The sequence below is a fragment of the Gorilla gorilla genome, chromosome 13 (assembly GCF_029281585.2).
Source record: "Gorilla gorilla gorilla isolate KB3781 chromosome 13, NHGRI_mGorGor1-v2.1_pri, whole genome shotgun sequence".
Lineage (NCBI taxonomy): Eukaryota > Metazoa > Chordata > Mammalia > Primates > Hominidae > Gorilla > Gorilla gorilla.
Window position 1 is genome coordinate 77,903,973 of NC_073237.2, and position 20,447 is coordinate 77,924,419.

Below are 20,447 nucleotides of genomic sequence, written 5' to 3' on the forward strand. Positions count from 1 at the left end.
TCTATGCTGGTGAGAAATGGGGACTGTTAATTCACTCAACAAGCACAGAAAAAATACAACCTCTCTCTGTCTCCTCAAAGAGCACCCACAGGCCCAAGACACACCTTGAACTAACCTAGAAGCTGGATGTCCTTGAGATGATTTACTTTTTCCAGGTTTGATAAAGAGAAATATCTTTAGCCCTGTCAAGCAAGAAGTAAAGCTCCTTGATTGTACCTTAAAGGGAATGAGAATGTTTCGGCTCATTTGCATTTTAAAGGGTACTCTTTCATGATCTTTCACACTTGTAATAGATGTCTAAACCGTTAAATTACTATTTCTTTTCTTAGCCTGAAAGTGGATGCAGACTAAGAGCGTGGCCTCTCCCATTGTTCTTTACCCTAAGTCGGCCCCTGAACAATACTGACAGCTGCTATCAAACCAGGCTGCATTTACTCTGCACGCAGCTGCTGCTTGTAGGAACAGACAGTCTCCCGGTACCTCCTCCCCTCTGGGGAGACAGGTTGACACACTGCATGTTCAATGAAGGGGTGCAAAGGTCCACTGAATTGTCAACCCAATTTTATGCTACTTCGATTTTCCAGAACGCACACAATTCCTTTCAGGCAAAAATCAAGCATATGCCACAGCATGAAACTTAAGGTGTGGGATAATTATTGATCACTACAAACCTGAAAAGAGCCTTCGGACATAAATTCATATACTAATCCAAAAATTACAATGATAAAAACCGCACATGCCAGTATGCCCAAGACACACAATGGGCGCAAGTCTCGCTTGCATTGCGCCTGATTCACCACTTTGGTTTACTGTTGCCAAGGCATCCAGAGCTAACCTGCCTTTATAATAACCTCCACAACATTTTTCCTGTACTAAAGCCATTCGTAAAATTAGAAATTCATTTGCCCTTCTAAAAAGATCTGCTATTTTTATTCTGTGATTCAGCTCAAAATGGGTATTACCTATGAACATCTGGTTAATGCGATTTCCTCCTTCCTAAAGTGTAGATGCAAAGGAGATTCACAAGACCTGGGCGGTGCCTTTGAGAATTTAAACGTCAGAGTTTTACCATCATGAAATTATATGTCGTAATGTAGAGTCTATCAGAAAACAAACATGTTCCACAAAGTTTAACTGGGTACTTGAGAACTGCTTTGCATATGTTTTCTTTTAATCAAAACAGGCTTTTCCATCCTCATTCATTTGGGTGAAAAAATTCTGTGCTTGAGCTACAAGTACAATTCACTATTAGTCTTTGCTAATCAAACACAGTACATGAGAAAGTACCAGTGAATATTTGATTTGATCTCTGAAATAAAGCAATTCATTACACAAGAAAAGGGTACAGAAGGCAGCAGACAAATGCAGATGTAATTGTGTTTTTTGTTGAATGTGATTAGAGAGCCCACTAAGTAACAGTCAAAAATGCGATACTGAAGGAGGGGGAAGGCAGTGCCTGGATCTGGGGGGAAGAGGAGGGAGAATTGTTTATGCAGAGCTAAGCTGTCAAGTGTAATAAAGCAGCTTGAATAAAATTTAAGCTGAAAATCCACTGAAGCTCCCCATTTCAGGGAGGAAAAAGCTATTAAAAGGAAATGAAGGTCACCCTCCTAGTTTATTTCGCCTAATTGACTGCCAATAGCTTACCACAGACAACTCAACTGCAGATCTGCAATTGAGAAACTGATGAAAGGAGAGTTTTCAAGCTGAGGCTCATTCTTTAATCCTCCTTGGCTCTTATGTTTTTTCTCCATCTCCAGTTGGGATGTAATTTTAAGCCCTGATGGATTAACTGGTTCCATTGTCTGTGGCCGTCATTGGACTATGGCACTCTTAATCCGTACAGCAGCATGTCTAATTATCATTACAAAGTGTCTGAGGGAACTATAAAGACCAGCAGGGCATCATCTCACAAGCAATTAACATAAATTGATAAATGAGTGATTTGAATCTGCTCAAGGCACTCACATATGAATAAAATCAGAAAGGACGGTCCCTTGTTTCAGCTCCTTCTTTGGCTTAGTCTGGAAGGGGACGAACACATGAGAACCGTCCCAGGTCCTGCAGTAGGGGGCGGGGGATGAACTCATGCAGGGGATGGAATGCACGGTTCACCAGATTCATTAATGCAGAGCAAATGACTTGTGATTGACAACCAGTGGCTAGCACGGAGCACTAACTGAACTCAACAGAGGAGAGCAGAACCCCGGTGAAAAGCCAGGGAGCATTAGGGCAGACAATTAACACTTCTTTCATGGCAAGAGAGCACTCTTTTCATTGGTGTGTGACTTAAAAATTCATGAAAGAGGCACAAGAAAGAACAAGAGCCAACAGTTATATAGGTTCGAATACCCAAGAAAGCAAAAGGCAAAAAGCAAAGATAACTAAATGAAATGATAATTCAGAGACCCATTTTGACCTCATTGTGATCTTACATTGTAAGACAGAAGTGAGGAAAGTATTTAAAATTCTAACCTAAAGCTTTTACTAGACTAATGAAGCAAGGGTGGTTTAGGTGTCACAGGATGAACTACATTTATTTTCCCACTTAAAAGTAGATTTAGGGCTGGGCAAGGGGGTGCCTGCCTTTGGACCCAGCTACTCAGGAGGCTAAGGCAGGAGGATCACTTGAGTTCCAGGCCAGACTAGGCAAAATACCAAGACCCCGGTCTGTTTAAAAAGAATTTTTTTAATTAATAGATTTATTTTTTGTCCCCTCCTAAAATGCTTCTCCTGTCATCTTCCTTATGCTAAGCCCTCTTCCTCCATATACCTTAGCACACCCCAAGTCTCTTCCTCTCTTCCTCCCACCCTTATCAAATAGGTCGACGTTAAGACACACACACACACACACACACACACACACACACACACACGTAAAGCCATCCAATTAATAAGAAATGAAAGCTGGTTATACACACTGTAGGAGGTAGACCTGGTAGGCCACGTACCCCGATGATGGCATTCAACTCTGCCATGGTCACCTGTTTGGCACGTTCGACAGCCTGGGCCACCTGTTGTTGATGCTTTGAAAACAAGGAGAAGAAAGGGCATTAGCAACAGCCAAAAACTTCACTGTATATTCTAACAACAAAAAGTCAAATGCTGTGTGCAATGCAGGCTGAAGTAGAAGGGTTTAAATGCAGAATTTCTCAACCACACTTTATTTTCACAGAACATAGATAGGGAAAGAAAAACTGAGAATGGCGCTGCCCTTTATTTCTAAACAACACCAGTCACTACTTCTGGCTGTAAATTTCGGCTTGGAATGGTAGAAAACAAAAAGGACATAAAGAATGATAACATAGGACCTTAAAAAATAAATAGAACAGAACTTGGAAGATCACCCTTGTTCACAAAAGGGGTTCATAAGTTTACAGCAATTTTAAAATATTCATTTTACAGCCAGGTGCAGTGGCTCATGCCTGTAATCCCAGCACTCTGGGAGGCCAAGACGGGGTGAGCCTAGGAGTTCAAGACCAGCGTGGGCAACATGGCAGAACCCTGTCTCTATTTTTAAAATAAATAAATAAAATACCCATTTTAATACCTAAAACTTTAACATTAAATCCGTTGATTGGTTGATCACTTGTCTGATCAACCAATCTTGACCCACCAGTCATTTTCGGAAACTCCTGGAATTCCTCTCATTCCTCTCATTCTTTTATAGCCTTTTGATTCTTTACCCTCCACAAGGCAAAGGAAGGACTCCAGCCTCAGTTCAGAGATGGAAACTCACCCCACACCTCCCAACTCCCAACTCCACCCACAAATAAAAACAAAGCCATAAATTTACTTTGGGAGGCATGAGAATGTAACATAGAGCCGTGGATCACTAAAGTCTAACAACTACTGATATATTCAAAAGGCAGACAAATCTGTTGTCATATCAGACAGACAAAGGTTATGGTGGAAGAGGCTGTTACAACAATAATGAGATGGTGACCATCCGGCATGGAGCAACAGGTGCCAACCAGGATACCCAGTATTCCAACTCCTAGGCCAATAAACTTTCCACCCTGTGTGAAGATGCATTCATCCCGTGCACACTTAGAACACATTACAGCATTTACTAGCTTATATCCAGAAGGAAGGTAAACTTTTCAAGGCTTTAAAGCTAAAATACAATAGTCTTGAGTCAATTTCATAGATTACTCATATAAAGAGATTCCTCCCTCAAAGAATGTTAAGATTAAACCTCTATGACTTTGTAACTAAACAAAATAGCTTATACATGCATATGACTCAGTAAGTTAATGTATTTTGGACTATTATCATCCATCCCTTCAAGGACAGCATTAAGACAACTGCCTTGATACATAAGTACAATAGAACTATCTGCTTCCATAGTAAAGTCTACCTTGATGGAACCATTTTTAAAAGTCAGTATGAGAACAGCTTTCTATTTAAAAGATATAAAAGACACCTGAATTTTCAGTAGCTCTCAAGCTTATGCTACTTAAAGCAAAAGCTGTACATCGGATAGTCATTTTGCAGTTTTCCACAGGAAAAAAAATTTATTTGGGGGTTGAGCTATTGTCACCATTTCTACAGTGTGCCCTCGGATGTGTTGGATAGACTAGCAGGGGGTTTACACACTTCAGCTGTAACAGATGTTCTTCACACTTGTTCCTTGTGATAAAATTAACATCTTAAAACTAGCTAATTTGCAAACAGAGAAGCAACATAATTGCACTTTAACAGCTGAACAGTTTTACTTACTTCCTGAGACAGAAATGGGATGACTTGTGCACAAATCGTATTCAATCTCTTGGCGATTTCAGTCTATAAAGACAAAGCCACACAAATGTTTAGAATACTTCACAATCAGTTCAGAAAGGTAAAACTTCATACCTCTACCACTTCAGTCCTCCTCTCCCTTGCTCTGGAAATGTGTATAAAATGGTTTCCCCAGGTTATGTTACTAATACTTATCTTGAAATAAACAGTAGATATTAATCCCACTTGCAAAGTAAGCCACAACTGCACACTTCATTGTAATAAGAGATGAGTAGTTTTATTGAGTTGGAAAATCTAGGCGGTTTAAGGCTATATGATCATTTAATATGGTGACTATATATATATACATATATATATATATTTTTGAGACAGAGTCTTGCTCTGTCACCCAGGCTGGAGTGCAGTGGCACGATCTCGGCTCACCACAAGCTCTGCCTCCCGGGTTCACACCCTTCTCCTGCCTCAGCCTCCCAAGTAGCTGGGACTACAGGCGCCCGCCACCACTCCCGGCTAATTTTTTTGTATTTTTAGTAGAGGTGGGGTTTCACCGTGTTAGCCAGGATGGTCTCGATCTCCTGACCTCGTGATCCGCCCGCCTCAGCCTCCCAAAGTGCTGGGATTACAGGCGTGAGCCACCGCACCCAGCCAAGTGTACTTTTTCAATGATGGCACACCATGACACATTTATGTCATTATTGCAAGTTCATTCAAGCGGGTGTCAGAAGCCACTGCAGCTGCAGCACTGTCAAAGCAGTCCACCTTTCAAAGATGAGGCCTAAGGTGATAGAGTAGAAGAAAGGCCTGCTGACCTCTTTGCCACTTGTCCCAGCTCTTGTACAACTGAAAAAGGATTTTATTGTTCATAGCTTCCCTAAGTCTCAAACTTTCAAACAAACCAAGAAAACATGACTAAAAACATTCCAGTCTAGAGGGTGATGGTCAAGTCATGATATCCTGAGTATTCGGAAAGTTTCGCCACAGTTCAGTATCAAACTCAAAGACCTCACCGACAGGGCCCAGGGGTCAGCTGAACATAATAAAAGGTGTCCTTAGTGTCTATAGCAAGGGCTGTTTTAAAGAAGGCAGGAAAGGCCGGGTGTGGTGGCTCACGCCTGTAATCCCAGCACAATTTCTGAGGCCAAGGCGTGTGGATTATGAGGTCAGGAGTTCAAGACCAGCCTAGCCAAGATGGTGAAACCCCGTCTCTACTCAAAATACAAAAATTAGCCAGGCGTGATGGTGGGCGCCTGTAATCCCAGCTACTCGGGAGGCTGCGGCAGAGAACTGCTTGAATGAGGGAGGTGCAGGCTGCAGTGAGCCGAGATCACGCCACTGCACTCCAGCCTGTGCGACAGAGTGAGACTCCACCTCAAAAAATAAAAAAAATAAAGAAGGCTGGAAAAACCTTTGCTCCGCTCCACATCCACAGCAGTCCCTCTGCTACAAGGGACAAAAACTGGCAAGAGAGGGAACAGAGGATACTCTACTTCTAGCCTAGGGGAGGGTCCACCTGCAGCACCTCCAACACCCTACAGCAATGCAAAGCAGCTCTGCTTTCCTCTACCTGGGAAGAACCACTTCTGCTTTTTTAAAAAAGAAAAAAAAAGTCATCTGTAAAGAGGCCCATCCTTGACCTTATTTATTTCATCATTTTGTCAATGCTTACTAAATGCCACCTATATTACTGAATTAAGCAATGAAAAGGATCACAAGAAAAAAACTTAAAAGCACGCAGTCCATGACCTTGAGAAATAGAGAATGGAAAAAGACAAAGTAGAAATCCCAGGAACAAAGTCGAGCCTGCGGTGAGCTGAGATCGCGCCACTATACTCCAGCCAAGGCGACAGAGCAAGACCCTGTCTCAAAAAAAAAAAAAAAAAGAACAAAACCCCAGGAACTTTACAATCAAGCATATAAAAAACAGCAGCCTTGTATCTTCTAAGATGATTTGAATTAACTAAGCAAAGTCTTTGGTTTTATAAGATTGGATTTAGTCTGACCCAACCCAATTCTCCCTGACCACCAATGAGACAAGGTTACAGACAGACCATGCCTTGGACAAAATGTACTAGAAGGGGAAATGACTGGTAGAGAGAGGAAGCCCGTGCATGACCTTGCTTTAGCCAGCGAGGCAGATATATGCAAAAAGGGTGCAGCTGTACCAGGTACAAAAACAGAACTGGGTCAGCCCCACCCAGTTCATTTGATCACAGCCACCCACTCAAGCTACCTGAAGGTCATGGCTCTCCTCGAAAGCATGGGCAAGGCTTTCCTTTGCAACAGGGTTCTGCACTGTCTATTTGAGTGCATGTAAAGGAGTAGAGATGCCTTTGGTAGGTATCCTACTTAGGTCCTTGCTTCCAACTCCCTACCTACCACACATTCCTGCAACACTCTGTACATTCCTCTTCTCGGAAATTCACATTGAAGGTTTCCAATTTTAAAAATGGTATATGCTCACTTTGAACTCATACACATGCACACAGATGTATGCTCACTTTGAACTCATACACATGCACACAGATATATATACAGAAATATAAAAGAAAGTTAAAATAACCCTGAGCCCATCATCCAAGGATAAGCATGGGTAACATATTGGTGATTTTAGGATACCATCATTCCAGGTTCTCACTTATGTGCACAGAAGCCCAGAGTGAGAGAGACACATTTTAATACCAAGGGGTTTCCGTTACATACCCTGCCTTTCTGTAATTTGTTAATCAAACATGTGTCAGGGACACCATCCCAGTCAATACAGATTAACAAGTACCTTGAAATATTCCACCATATAAGCATACAGATGTCTAAGTACTATTGACACCAGTGAATATTTATGTTTCATTTAATTTTGCACAATTAACGACTCTGTCAAATAAGCCTCCACACAGATCTCTAAAAGGAATCCCTAGATGTGAAACTGCTGGGTCAAAGTATACGCATATTTTAAGTTGCAATGCATGCTGCCAAACTGCCCAGAAGAAAAGCTGTACCAATTATTGCGAGTTTAGGAGGGTTCCTGCTCTCCCACCCAGTGTCAATATTGGGTTTTGTTGACCTTCCTTTAATCTTCATCCATCTAATGGATTAAAAAATGACCTCATTTTTATTTGCATTACTTGAATTCTTCCTCTAGTTAAACATCTTTTCATGTATTTATTGCTCCACTCTATGTTTCCTTTCTCCATTCTTCCATTGTTGTTTAATCATTTTTGTCCTTTGGTGGTGCTTCCTTGAATGGGACAAATATTAACCCTTTATCAGAGTTTGCTCAGCTTGCCACTTGTCTTTCAACCTTGCTTAATATGAATTTTTTGCTGTATAGAACTTTAAGGCTTTATGTGGTCAAATGAAAGCATTTTCTTCCTATGCTCCTGGCCTTTAGGTAAAGATTAGAACACACCAGTATCATAAAAGCCATTCTTACTTTTCTTCTAGTGTGCTATGGCTGCACTTTTTATGCTTAACTATTTGACTGGAATTTATTTTGGTTTAAGAAAAGATGCCCTCATCTTTAACTATGATAGCAACTATGTGTTACTACCTAGAATGGCATCAAAGTAGACTTGAACATGGTCGGAGGACAGTTAAGATCCAGTCTGAATGAAATGAACTTGTAAACCTTTAAAAACATTAAAGTTATCAAAAATAAAATAAAGAAAAGAAAGACATATGAAAGCAAAGGCAATGAATACAGTGGTCTCTCGGTATCTGTGAGGGACTGGTTCAGAATCCCCCATGGAAACCAAAATCTAAGGATGCTAAAGTCCTTTATATAAAATGGTGTATTTGCATATAACCTATGCACATCTACCCATACACTTTAAATCATCTCCAGATTACTTAAAATACCGAATACAATGTAAATCCTAGGTAAATGGTTGTTGTATTATTTAGGAAATAATGACAAGAAAAAAGTCTGTACATGTTCACTACAGACATAATTTTTTTTTGTTTTTTTTTTTTTTTTGAGACAGAGTCTCGCTCTGTCACCTAGGCTGGAGTGCAGTGGCACAATCTTGGCTCACTGCAACCTCCACCTCCCGGGTTCTAAGGAACTCTCCTGCCTCAGCCTCCCAAGTAGCTGGGATTACAGGCACGTGCCACCACGCCCGGCTAATTTTTTGTATTTTTAGTAAAGATGGGGTTTCACCATGTTGAACAGGCTGATTTTAAACTCCTGACCTCAAGTGATCCACCTGCCTCAGCCTCCCAAAGTGCTAGGATTTATAATCCTAGCATGAGCCACTGTGCCTGGCCGATGCAATGTTTTTTAAAAAAAAGTATTTTCAAACCATGGTTAGCTGAATTCACAGATGCGGAACCCACAGATACAAAGGGCCGACTGTACTATGTAAGTTGGGTTAGACTGGATAAGCCTGAAACAGGAGGAGAAAAGTTAGAAATCAAAGCTCAAACTGATGAAAAACATCAAAAGCCATACCATATGTTCTGGAAATTCTACATAAATGGTCTGGAGAAGAAGCAAATAGGAGCAATAGAGGAGAGTCTTACCCAAGACTTCCCCTTCGTCTGCCAGGTCTCTAAACCCTAATCTTAAACTATCCTGACAAGCCAGCTTGACTTTTGAGCCAGAAAATCTAAATCCAAGTCTTGGACTGTTCTATTAACAAGCTGGTTTACCCCAGAAAAGGCGCTGACGTCCTCTGAAATACCCTGGCTCCTTCACCTGCACAACCTACCTCCTGGCAGATGAGGGTACACAGCTTACCCAACAATGCTCTGTGAGTCCTAAAACATCACTAGCTCTCCAAGAGGACTTCATGAACATCTTCCCTTCAAATTGTCTGGATTGCAGCAGCATACAAACTGGCAATAATTCTTTGTATTATCTCTTGCTTCAACAAAAGGGTATTCTGGTAAGATTCTTAATTTAGCACAAATTAACAAGTCTCGTAGTGACTTTATTTATGTATTTATTTATCTATTTATTTATTTTTTTTTTAGATGGAGTCTTGCTCTGTCACCAGGCTGGAGTATAGTGGAGCCATCTTAGCTCACTGCAACCTCCGACTCCCTGGTTCAAGCAATTCTCCTTCCTCAGCCTCACGAGTAGCTGGGATGACAGGCATGCGCCACCACACCTGGCTAATTTTTCTATTTTTAGTAGAGATGGGGTTTCAACATGTTGGCCAGGATGGTCTCGATCTCCTGATCCTTGTGATCCGCCCACCTCAGCCTCCCAAAGTGGTGGGATTACAGGCGTGAGCCACCGCGCCTGGCCTCTCGTAGTGACTCCTGCCCATGCTTCTATTCTTGATCAGAGTGTGCTGGCAGGTTAACCTGGGTATTTGACCCTGCTGCCTTCCACCTCTTGCAAAAGCTAGACAACTCCAGTGAAAAACTGAGAGCTAACTGTATTTCCCACCTAGAAATAATTTTCCTACCCAATGATGAATACCTATTTGGTACCCACTAAGTCATAATGCTTATAAACTTTCCCTGTGCCTAGATTTTTTAATACCGTGTAAGGCAACAACAATAAATCTGCATTCAAGAGCTATCCACAAACCAAATCTGCATGAAACCCTCCACTCAGAAATGTAAGCAGCAGGATGAAGGCTCCAGCAACAAGACTTTCTTCATGGATGGCCACCGCCTACTGAGGCAGGAGGAAGCAGGAGTCCAAATTACCTGTCTACAACAGTCTTTCATTCTCCTTACCTATGCCAACTCTCCTCACTGATTTGCATATGGTAATACAGTTAGCCCTCATCATCCAAAAATTAGGGTTTGCATCTTGGCAAACTACTGCTAGGTGTTCTATGTTAAGTCACTTAAACCACTGGGTCCCAACCAGGTCTCTTACTTAACAGGATTACCACCAATCTACTTGAGAGTTTCATCAAAATCGAGTGAGCTGATGAGCTGGTATGTAAGGTAAGGTATACTATTCCAAAGTGCTGTACAAATATGAGAGATCTTCCCAATCCTTCAAGGCCTGCCTCAAATTCACTGAGAAGCTGCCTTTCCCCCATAACACCAATAAACACACTCTTCTCTAGGCCCTTCAAGATCCTCCACAGCACTTACTGTCATTTGGTAAACTAAACCTATGTGCTTAAAAATCACCATGTCATACAAAGCAAGCTTCCATACAGTTTCTTAACAGCTTTCTACATAAAAGCCTTCTCAACACAACAAGATGGGAAGCATTACGAGAACACGACTCCTACTAAATACTGTGACACATTTCTTTGCTGTACCTCCCCTACTAAAACTGATGCCAGGGTACATATTTAATATACTTTCAAAGTCATGCCTCAATGAACCAAAACTTAATCTCCATGCACCCCTAAATTCAATGGCCAAGGTGCAACCAGATAAACCATTACTAAACAGTGCTAGACAAAGGCTGTTCACAAAAAAAAAAAAAAAAAAAAAATCATACGTTGGTAAGTATACAATTCACGTACATGTATGGCTTTATTTTTTTATTTTATTATTATTATTTTTTGAGACAGAGTCTCACTCTGTTGTCCAGGCTGGAGCGCAGTGGCGCGATCTTGGCTCACTGCAAGCTCTGCCTCCTGGGTTCATGCCATTCTCCTGCCTAAGCCTCCTGAGTAGCTGGGACTACAGATGCCTGCTACCACACCCGGCTAATTTTTTTGTATTTTTAGTAGAGACGGGGTTTCACTGTGTTAGCCAGGATGGTCTCCAACTCCTGACCTCGTGATTCGCCGGTCTCAGCCTCCCAAAGTGCTGGGATTACAGGCATGAGCCACCATGCCCAGCTACATGTATGTTTTAACTGAGCGGAAATACGGCCAAGGACCTCAGAGATCAGCAATCAATCAAACTCTAGTGTATTCTGCGACTTTTAAATTCAAGATATGGCCGGGCGTGGTGGCTCACGCCTGTAATCCCAGCACTTTGGGAGGCCAAGGCGGGAGGATCACGAGGTCAGGAGGTCAAGACCATTCTGGCTAACACGGTAAAACCCCATCCCTACTAAACACATACACACACACACACACACACACAAATTTAGCCTGGCGTGGTGGCACGTGCCTGTAGTTCCAGCTACTCAGAAGCCTGAGGCAGAAGAATTGCTTGAACCTGGGAGGCTGAGGTTGCAGTGAGCTGAGATGGCGCCACTGCACTCCAGCCTGGCAGAGTGAGACTCGGTCTCAAAAAAAAAATATATATATATATATTTTTTTCAAGATATGGTCTTCTGAGTAGCTGAACTTAAGAGTTTAGGGTTCTATAATTCCTAAAACCACCTTTCCTACTTCTCATACTTTGTCTAACTGCAATACGGAAGAGCCCACTCCTCAGCGCCCGCACACTTCGCCACTACACATACAGTAGTGCATAATGAGTGCTGTTTGAAACTCAAAACAGGGTGAGGACTGCTTAAGAGTAATTGCCCATGGGCCTCAAAGCAATCCAATGGCACCTTGCCCAAAGTCAGCTTAGGGAGGGGAAACTCCACCAGCATTAAATTGCAAATTGATGGATCATAAAAAAATGGTGCTTATGCTGAGGGCTGGCAAACTGATCTTCTGGTTTCTTTGAACCAAGCGGGAAAGCCAAGATAAAAACACAGTGGAGTGTTGGTAAGAAGTGTCTGGCAACAGATACATGGGCAAGAACATGAAAACAAAGCACACAAAGGAAATAAACAGATAACCTCTAAATCCCTTCTGACTAGAAGTTTCTGAGTCTGTGAAATGACAACCTTAAATCCACCCCCCCGCCAAAAAAAATGTACACAGAAACCTCACCAGCAACCAAACAAAAATGTAAATTTTGTTGTAAGTAAGGTAGGTCATTCAGGAAGTTAAGGCAGTTTTTAAAAAATTAACAAAATCCAATGATGAAGCATCCTCAGGGAAAGTGGAACAATCATACGTTACTGATGACATTAAATTGGTAGCGCTGTCTTGGAAGGCAACTGGGCAATGTGTTTCAAGAGCATGAAATTATTCAAACCCGTTGGTAAGACTTCCCACACCTAAGAATTTATCCTAAGGAAATAGTTCAAATGAAAAGCATTCCATGCATGAAGCTGTTCACTGCAGCACTAGTTTCAAAGCAAAAAGAGAAAAAGCCAGGTAAAGATGTAACAGCAATTCAACACATCACAACCATCTACCGAGTTTTTGAGAAAGTTAACATTTGCCCTCCTAATAAATCAGTTGTCTAATACTAAGAGAACAGTTAAATATGCTACACACCAACCCACAGGCATGGCAAGTAGCCATTAAAGTCATACCTTGATAATGATGCTAAAATGACCAAGACATTCACTAGATGATGCAGGAGACACGGTGTTAGTATTAGTGTGCCTGTTTTGTGTGTGTGTGTGTGTGTGTGTGTGTGTGTTTTTAAAGGGCCAGGCTCTGTGGCTCACGCCTGTAATCCCAACACTTTGTGGGGGCCGAGGTGGGTGGATCACCTGAGGTCAGGAGTTCGAGACCATCCTAGCCAACATGGTGAACCCTGTCTCTACTAAAAATACAAAAAAAATTAGCAGGGCATGGTGGTGCATGCCTGTAATACCAGCTACTTGAGGAGCTGAGGTGGTAGAATAGCTTGAACCCATGAGGCGGAGGTTGCAGTGAGCCAAGATCGCACCATTGCACTCCAGCCTGGGCAACAAAAGTGAAACTCCGTATCAAAAAAAAAAAAAAAAAAAAATAGGAAAGTGGCCAAGCACCGTAAATTGATATCCAAAATTAAGAGTAATTATGCTGAGGTGGTAGGGCTTTTAGTGACCTTTTTTTCCTCCCTCCAGTGACTTGGAATCATTGCCCTCGATTTACTGTTTAAATGTTTTTGTTGTTGTTGTTCTGAGACAGGGTCTCACCCTGTTGCCCAGGCTGGAGTGCAGTGGCATGATCTCAGCTCACTGCAACCTCTGCTTCCTGGACTTAAGCGATTCTCATGCCTCAGCCTCCCGAGTAGCTGGGACTACAGGCGTGCACCACCACGTGCAGCTAATTTTTGCATTTTTAGTAGATGGGGTTTCACCATATTGGCAAGGCTGGTCTCGAACTCCTTACCTCAAATTATCCACACGCCTCAGCCCCCCAAAGTGCTGGGATTACAGGCACAAGCCATTGCACCTGACCAATTTACTGTTTAAATTTAATATTTCATCAGGAAGGGAGATAAGCGCCGTCAGGCTCACCACGTTTGCGATCAACAGTGGTGCTGAGACACAACAATGCTGGCAAACCTGGAACCATTTGGGTACCCAGCCCTCTTACAATCCTCAAATCACAGGTAGAGAAACAGAGGTCTAAAGGAAATGATTTGTCCAAGATCATAGAGCAAGATTAGAAGCCACATATTCCCTGCCTAGTTCTTTCTCCAGAAAGCAGAAGTTGAGAATTGGGAGATAAAACAAGAAAGAGCTGACGAACTCGGCCCTGCCTGCAAAGCAATGCAGCTGCTGAAAGGCCATACAGCCCAAACAGGGCTGCAGCAGCACAAGGACAAGTCCACATGATCCCTCAGCCAACAAAGGGACTACAGAAAGTGCCTCTCATCTGTCAACGACAGGGTCACGGTGCCCTTGCTACCCTAGCAGAGGTATCTGCACAGAATAGACTTTTTTTTTTTTTTTTTTTTTGAGATGGAGTCTCGCTCTGTCGCCCAGGCTGAAGTGCTGTGGCGCAATCTCGGCTCACTGCAAGCTCTGCTTCCCGGGTTCACGCCATTCTCACGCCTGCCTCAGCCTCCCGAGTAGCTGGGACTACAGGCACCTGCCACCACGCCCGGCTAATTTTTGTATTTTTAGTAGAGACGGGGTTTCACCATGTCAGCAGGATGGTCTCGATCTCCTGACCTCGTGATCCGCCCACCTCAGCCTCCCAAAGTGCTGGGATTACAGGTGTGAGCCACCACACCTGGCCAGAATAGACATTTTATAAGGGACCTCAATTATAAATTGCAAACCTTAAGTAAATGAGTTGCAGCCAAACTCCACTTTAATATTCTCCTTCACAGGCTGAAAGAATGATGCATCAACCCTAACATCAGACCATCTGGCCCACCAGTAGAACAAAATCCACAAACACATCTCTAGTTCCTGTAGATGACGTCTTATTTTTATACCTAAAGAAAGTTAGGAGCCAGGCATGGTGGCTCATGCCTATAATCCCACCATTTTGGGCGGGATGGATCACTTGAGGCCAGGAGTTTGAGACCAGCCTGGGCAACACAGCAAGACACTGCCTCTACCAAAAAAAAAAAAAAAAACTTAATTAGGGATACATGAATAAAAACTGTGTACCAAAAATGATACACACAAAACACTGCAAAGAATCTTCCAATACTCTCTTTCCCTTCATAGGAGAGGAAGAGTTCTTTGCCAAGAGGCCTCCTTCAAGATATCTGCTACTCAGAGTCTTAAGATTTCTCCTATCACAGTGCCTTGCTCACCAATAGCTCATGAAAAGGTAAATTCATCTTTAAATCTAATGTGTCTGAGTAGCTTTTGTTTAAAATATAATTACGCCGATAAAATAACTAATCACATTTTGGGGAAATCCAAATTTTAAAAATGTGGGGAGGTCGGGCACAGTGGCTCACGCCTACAATCCCAGCACTTTTGGGGGGCTGAGGCAGGAGGATCCCTTGAGCCCAGAAGTTTGAGACCAGCCTGGGCAACACAGGGAAACTCAATCTCTTTTAATTAAAAAAAAAAAAAAAAGTGAGGTACCTTTAAGTTGACCTTATAATGGTTAGTGAGGTTATCAGTGGTTCTCAAACTCCAGCATACACTAGGATGGTCTTGTGCTTGTTAATACACAGATGACTAGGCCCACCTGTGGAGTTCCTGTTGGAGTCTAGGCCTGAGAATATTCATTTCTAACAAGTTCCCAGGTGATCCTGAGGCTCTTGGACCGGGGAACATGCTTTGAGAAGCACTGCCATCTATTTCAGCAGCATCTACTGCTTAGCACCTGCCAGGTGCTCTGACACCCACTCTCTAATCTTCATGTGGACACCAGGTCCCCCGGGAGAACAGACTAAAATAACTTGCCTAAGATCAGAACAAGACAGTGGAGAGGAGAGGTCAGGCCTGTCTCTCTCCAGAGCCCTGCAGCAACATGAGAGCTGCCCTCTCACACATTTTTACAAAACACTGAGGCAAGAACACAAACCGGGGGTGTAGGAACACATTTGCCTTCTGTGGAAAACCTCGCACAATATTCATTTAAGTTATTCCACCCATGGCAATGTAATCTCGCCCCTTCTTCAAGCCTGTGATTAAAACAAAACAAAGAGTACCAGATGACAGAAACCCTTTAGTGGCTCAACTAATCAGAACACAAGTCACCAATTACTGGCAGATAATAACTTTTATGTTCCATCTCCCCCTCACTTGGCAGCTCCTGCAGCATTCTAAATCTGAGCTCTCTCCAACTGGGCCCAGATACTATCCTTTCACTCCTCATCTTTCACACTCGCAGTTCTCTGAAAACAAGGAGGGGTTAAAAGAAAGGAAGGAAAAAAAAAAAAAAACTGTGCTGAAGGCTGCTCGGGCAGAGATAGCAACACTAATTGCTCCCATTCTCTAGCTCCTCGTGAGGCAGATTGCAGGGGCCTGCATCTCCGGAGAAAGCTCTCCTATCTTCGCAGCAGCTCTCAGCAGAGCAACTCAAGTGCCCTTAATTGTTTATGTTCTTAATGCAGAGGCTCTTGAATGCATTCATTTTTAATAGCAGGCTTGAGTGTGGGGCCCATCAAAGAATGACAAAGCAACTCTATTCATTGGTTCTCCTTCCTGCAATGATGGTCTTTTGATTTATTTGCAAATGACAAGCTTGCCAGGCCCCACTTGAGGGCTGCCCTCGTTTTTTTTTTTTTAAAGAATTCAGTTGCATTTTCCAAGATGAAGTTGAGTCTGCAATGCTGTTTGTGTAAATTTTTCCCCCTTCAGTTCCGTCTAATTAATGACTTAAATGTTTTGACCCAACTGTTGCCAAGCAGAGCATTTGGGCTTTAATTTGTCATTTTGGTAAAGATGCATCTTTGACAAAAGCATCACAGCTGTTTTAGTTCCTAAATAGCACATTTCCATTATTCAGAAACCCTTGTTATGGAGTTCAGAAAGAGCCTGTTCACAGGAAATTGTATTGACTTGTCCAAGGATGGAAAAAGGACAGCTTTTGGTGGGCTTAAAGGAAAATGCACTCTGTGGTGGAGAAAGAAATCTTTCTCCAAACTCTGCAGAGTGAATCACAGATCATCACCGTGAAGTCATCACCTACTCTCCTGTGGAAAGCAAGCAAGCCTCTCCCTGGGCCACACCCCAAGCAAGCCTATACCTTTAAACCTCTTCACATATCTTAGTCATTAGAGAGCTCGTAAGAAATTAGGTAATACCATACAATGGCAGGATTAGTGGGAGGAAAAGTAGACTACATCATCATCATCACTGGTTGAAGGTTAAAATTACAATTATGAAACTAAAATATGCCTGTGTAGCCAGGCGCGGTGGCTCACACCTGTAATCCCAGCATTTTGGGAGGCCGAGGCAGGCGGACTATGAGGTCAGGAGTTCAAGACCAGCCTGACTAACATGACGAAACGCAGTCTCTACTAAAAATACAAAAATTAGCCAGGCGTGGTGGTGCACGCCTGTAATCCCAGCTACTCAGGGGGCTGAAGCAGGAGAATCGCTTGAACCCGGGAAGCGGAGGTTGCAATGAGCCAAGATCACGCCACTGCACTCCAGCCTGGGTGACAGAGCAAGACTCGTCTCACAAAATAAATAAATAAATAAATAAATAAATTAACTAATTAAATAAAATAAAATATGCCTGTGTAAATAAAGACAAAGGCCTGAAGCACTGGCTCACATCTATCAGCACTTTTGAGAGCAAGGTAAGAGGATCACTGGAGAGCAGGAGTTCAAGACCAGCCTAGGCAACATAGTGAGACCTCATTTCTACAGAAAAATTTTAAAAATTAGCCGGGTGTGGTGGTGTGGCCTATAGTCCCAGCTACTGGGGATGCTTAGGCAAAGGATCACTTGTTCGGAGTAATCCTTGGTTTGGAGTTTGGAGTTTTGATTAAGCCACTGCACTCCAGCCTGGGCAACAGAGTGAGATAAAAATATGTAAAAATCAGCCGGGCACAGTGGCTCACACCTACAATTCCAGCACTTCGGGAGGCCGAGGCAGATGGATCACTTTAGGTCAGGAGTTTGAGACCAGCCTGGCCAACATGGCTAGAAATACAAAAATTAGCTGGGTGTAGTGGTGCACACCTGTAATCCAGCTACTCAGAAGGCTGAGGTACAAGAATTGCTTGAACCCGGGTGGCAGAAGTTGCAGTGAGCCGAGAGATCACTCCAGCCTGGGAGACAGAGAGAGACTGTCTCAAAAAAAAAAAAAAAAAAAAAGCAAAAATCAAGTTACCTCTGAATGTTTCCCTAACACATTGAAATCTTCAGCCAATCTAGATGGTAGAAAAGGAACTTTCTGCACATGGGCCATGCTACAGCTGAATGACCCACATACACGAGTAACAGCTGCCACTCTCCTTCCTGAGCAACTTCTTAGGGAAAACAGCTCTCTACAAGGAGATCTAGGCCCCCAGTGCCACATAATGGCTCCAAGTTTGATATATGTATCAAAGCCATTCCTGGCCCCTCAAACTCAGTGCTGAAACTTCAGCGGGGAAGTCCCAGCCCTTAAGCTGTATTCCTGCTCCCCCAAGCTGAGCGGCTGGGGAGAGGTGGTCCTTTGGGAAGGAAGATAAGGTTGCTGCCTTCCCGGATGGAACCTGGAATTATGTTTTTAATCAATATCACATGCCAAAAAACCTGCAATGCTCCGCAACTTACCCTCAAAGTAGCCAGAAGGATACTCAGACCTGTAACCCCAGCATTTTGGGAGGCTGAGGAGGGTGGATTGCCTGAGGCCAAGAGTTTGAGATCAGCCTGGCCAACATGGTGAAACCCTGTCTCTATTAAAATTACAAAAATTAGCCGGGCGTGGTGGCACATGCCTATAATCCCAGCTACATCAGGAGGCTGAGGCATAAGAATTGCTTGAACCCAGGAGGCGGAGGTCGCAATGAGCCGAGATCGCGCCACTGCACTCCAGCAGCCTGGGCGACAGAACAAGACTGCATCTCGAAAAAAAAAAAAAAAAAAAAAAGAAGGATATGTAAAGGAAGTTGGAAGTTGTGGTGGGCAAGGGTAGGGATTAAAATTTGGAGCCACTGAGGCAGAAAAAGAACCTGTGAACAGTTAACAGTCAAGAAGTTTTATTTTCTCAAAAGCATTTTAGTCACGATTAAAATGAAATCTGGGATGCTAGCTAAATTTTTCAAAGCATAACCTTTGGAAAAGATTATTTTAAGTATTTAGAAGAGAGTAAGCAAAAGGATCCTAGATGACAGGTGCCATGGTGTATGGATTCACAGAATATTGACTCAGCCATGCATGTGGAGGCAAACAGGAATAACATTTTAAATACAAATTACTTCTTTACCAAAAAAAACCCCAATCACTGCATCATTATACAATCCACAGAGGAATCTAAGTAAGAGAAAAATAATCACCATTCCTCCAAGATAACAATCAACCTACATTCAGGATGGGAAAAAAAGTGTCGTATGGGACAGAATCTATTCAGGGTTACAGGGACTGACCAAAAATACACATAATTAAAAGTATGCCAAAAAAAAGGCCTTCATCCCCTTATGCTCAGTCATGTCAATTTATAATTTTAAAATTATAAAGCCTTACAGTATTGTCTAAGATATACTAGGGAAGCATTAAATAAGGAGAGAGGAACTGAAGATAATGGAAACAAGAACAATTTATAAACCAGGGGCCACCAGAAGTTACCACTCCTGTAATTCACAAGTTATTTTACAAGTGGACAAATCAATTTATATGCTCCTGTGTGTTTTTAGAAAACATCCTAGATATTCTTCCATTAATTATGTGGGTTCCAGGACATGTCAATTCTCGTTTCCCACAGCACCAGAAACCAAATTTAACCCACGTATTCTGTTACACTGGTCTGCACTTGTGTGGTTCCCACAGGGCTGGGCTGGCTCAATAATGCTGCACTCCTTCTGGAAGAACAGAATAGACTTCCTGCCATTTGGACTGTGAAACACAGTAATCCACCAGGGAATAAAGGTCAATGTTGCACTTTTGGTCATTACTGAATCATTTGAGATGATCTGTGGTGAGGATGAGAGGAAAATCGAAGGCTGTGAGAACGCTGCAAATGGCTTGACCTCAGACCAATTTTCATCTCCATCTGTCTAATAGACATGTGGATAAAAAGCCCTCCCTCCTTCTGGGCCACTCGGCTGTTTTCAAATCCGTGGCACAAGCCAGGAACCAGTTAAACAATATATTAATGAGGGGAAATAACCTTCTAAGCCACAGACTAATGCTTATTCAGGTTTCAGATCATCAGCTGAAGTTTGGAACGCAATTTTCCAGTCTGCAAGCAGTACTGCAAAGTAGAAATTTTAACTAATACAGAGAATCATCTGCAGTGTAGGGGCATGTGCCAAAATCTCACTTGTACATGCAAATATATGCATGCTTACACCTCCACCCTCCCCCCCTACACCAAAAGACATGCACACAAAGAGGAAGGGCAGTTCCAAAAACTGCGCATTGCTGCTAAATAAATCTTTTTTTCCCCAAGTGTCCAATTAAAGCCGCTTAATCATTATTTAGGCATTTC

At 42.6% G+C, this 20,447-nt stretch overlaps 1 protein-coding gene across 12 annotated transcripts in view; it reads right to left on the minus strand.

Annotated features, from left to right (window-relative positions):
* The window catches only part of TLE1 (TLE family member 1, transcriptional corepressor), a 104,804-nt gene that overhangs the window by 65,689 nt on the left and 18,668 nt on the right, over positions 1–20,447 (minus strand). For 6 of the 12 annotated variants that reach the window (XM_063696488.1, XM_055349823.2, XM_055349825.2 and 3 more), the window contains exons 5-6: positions 4,723–4,785; positions 2,952–3,026 (exon numbers count right to left, since the gene is read on the minus strand). The exons of 1 other annotated variant lie outside the window; for it this stretch is intronic. In XM_063696488.1, coding sequence (XP_063552558.1) covers positions 2,952–3,026; positions 4,723–4,785 — 138 coding nt within the window. Of the gene's footprint in view, positions 1–2,921; positions 3,027–4,722; positions 4,786–20,447 lie in introns of all 12 variants that reach the window. 5 more of the 12 variants (XM_019034001.4, XM_019034000.4, XM_019033999.4 and 2 more) reach the window with 1 other exon arrangement.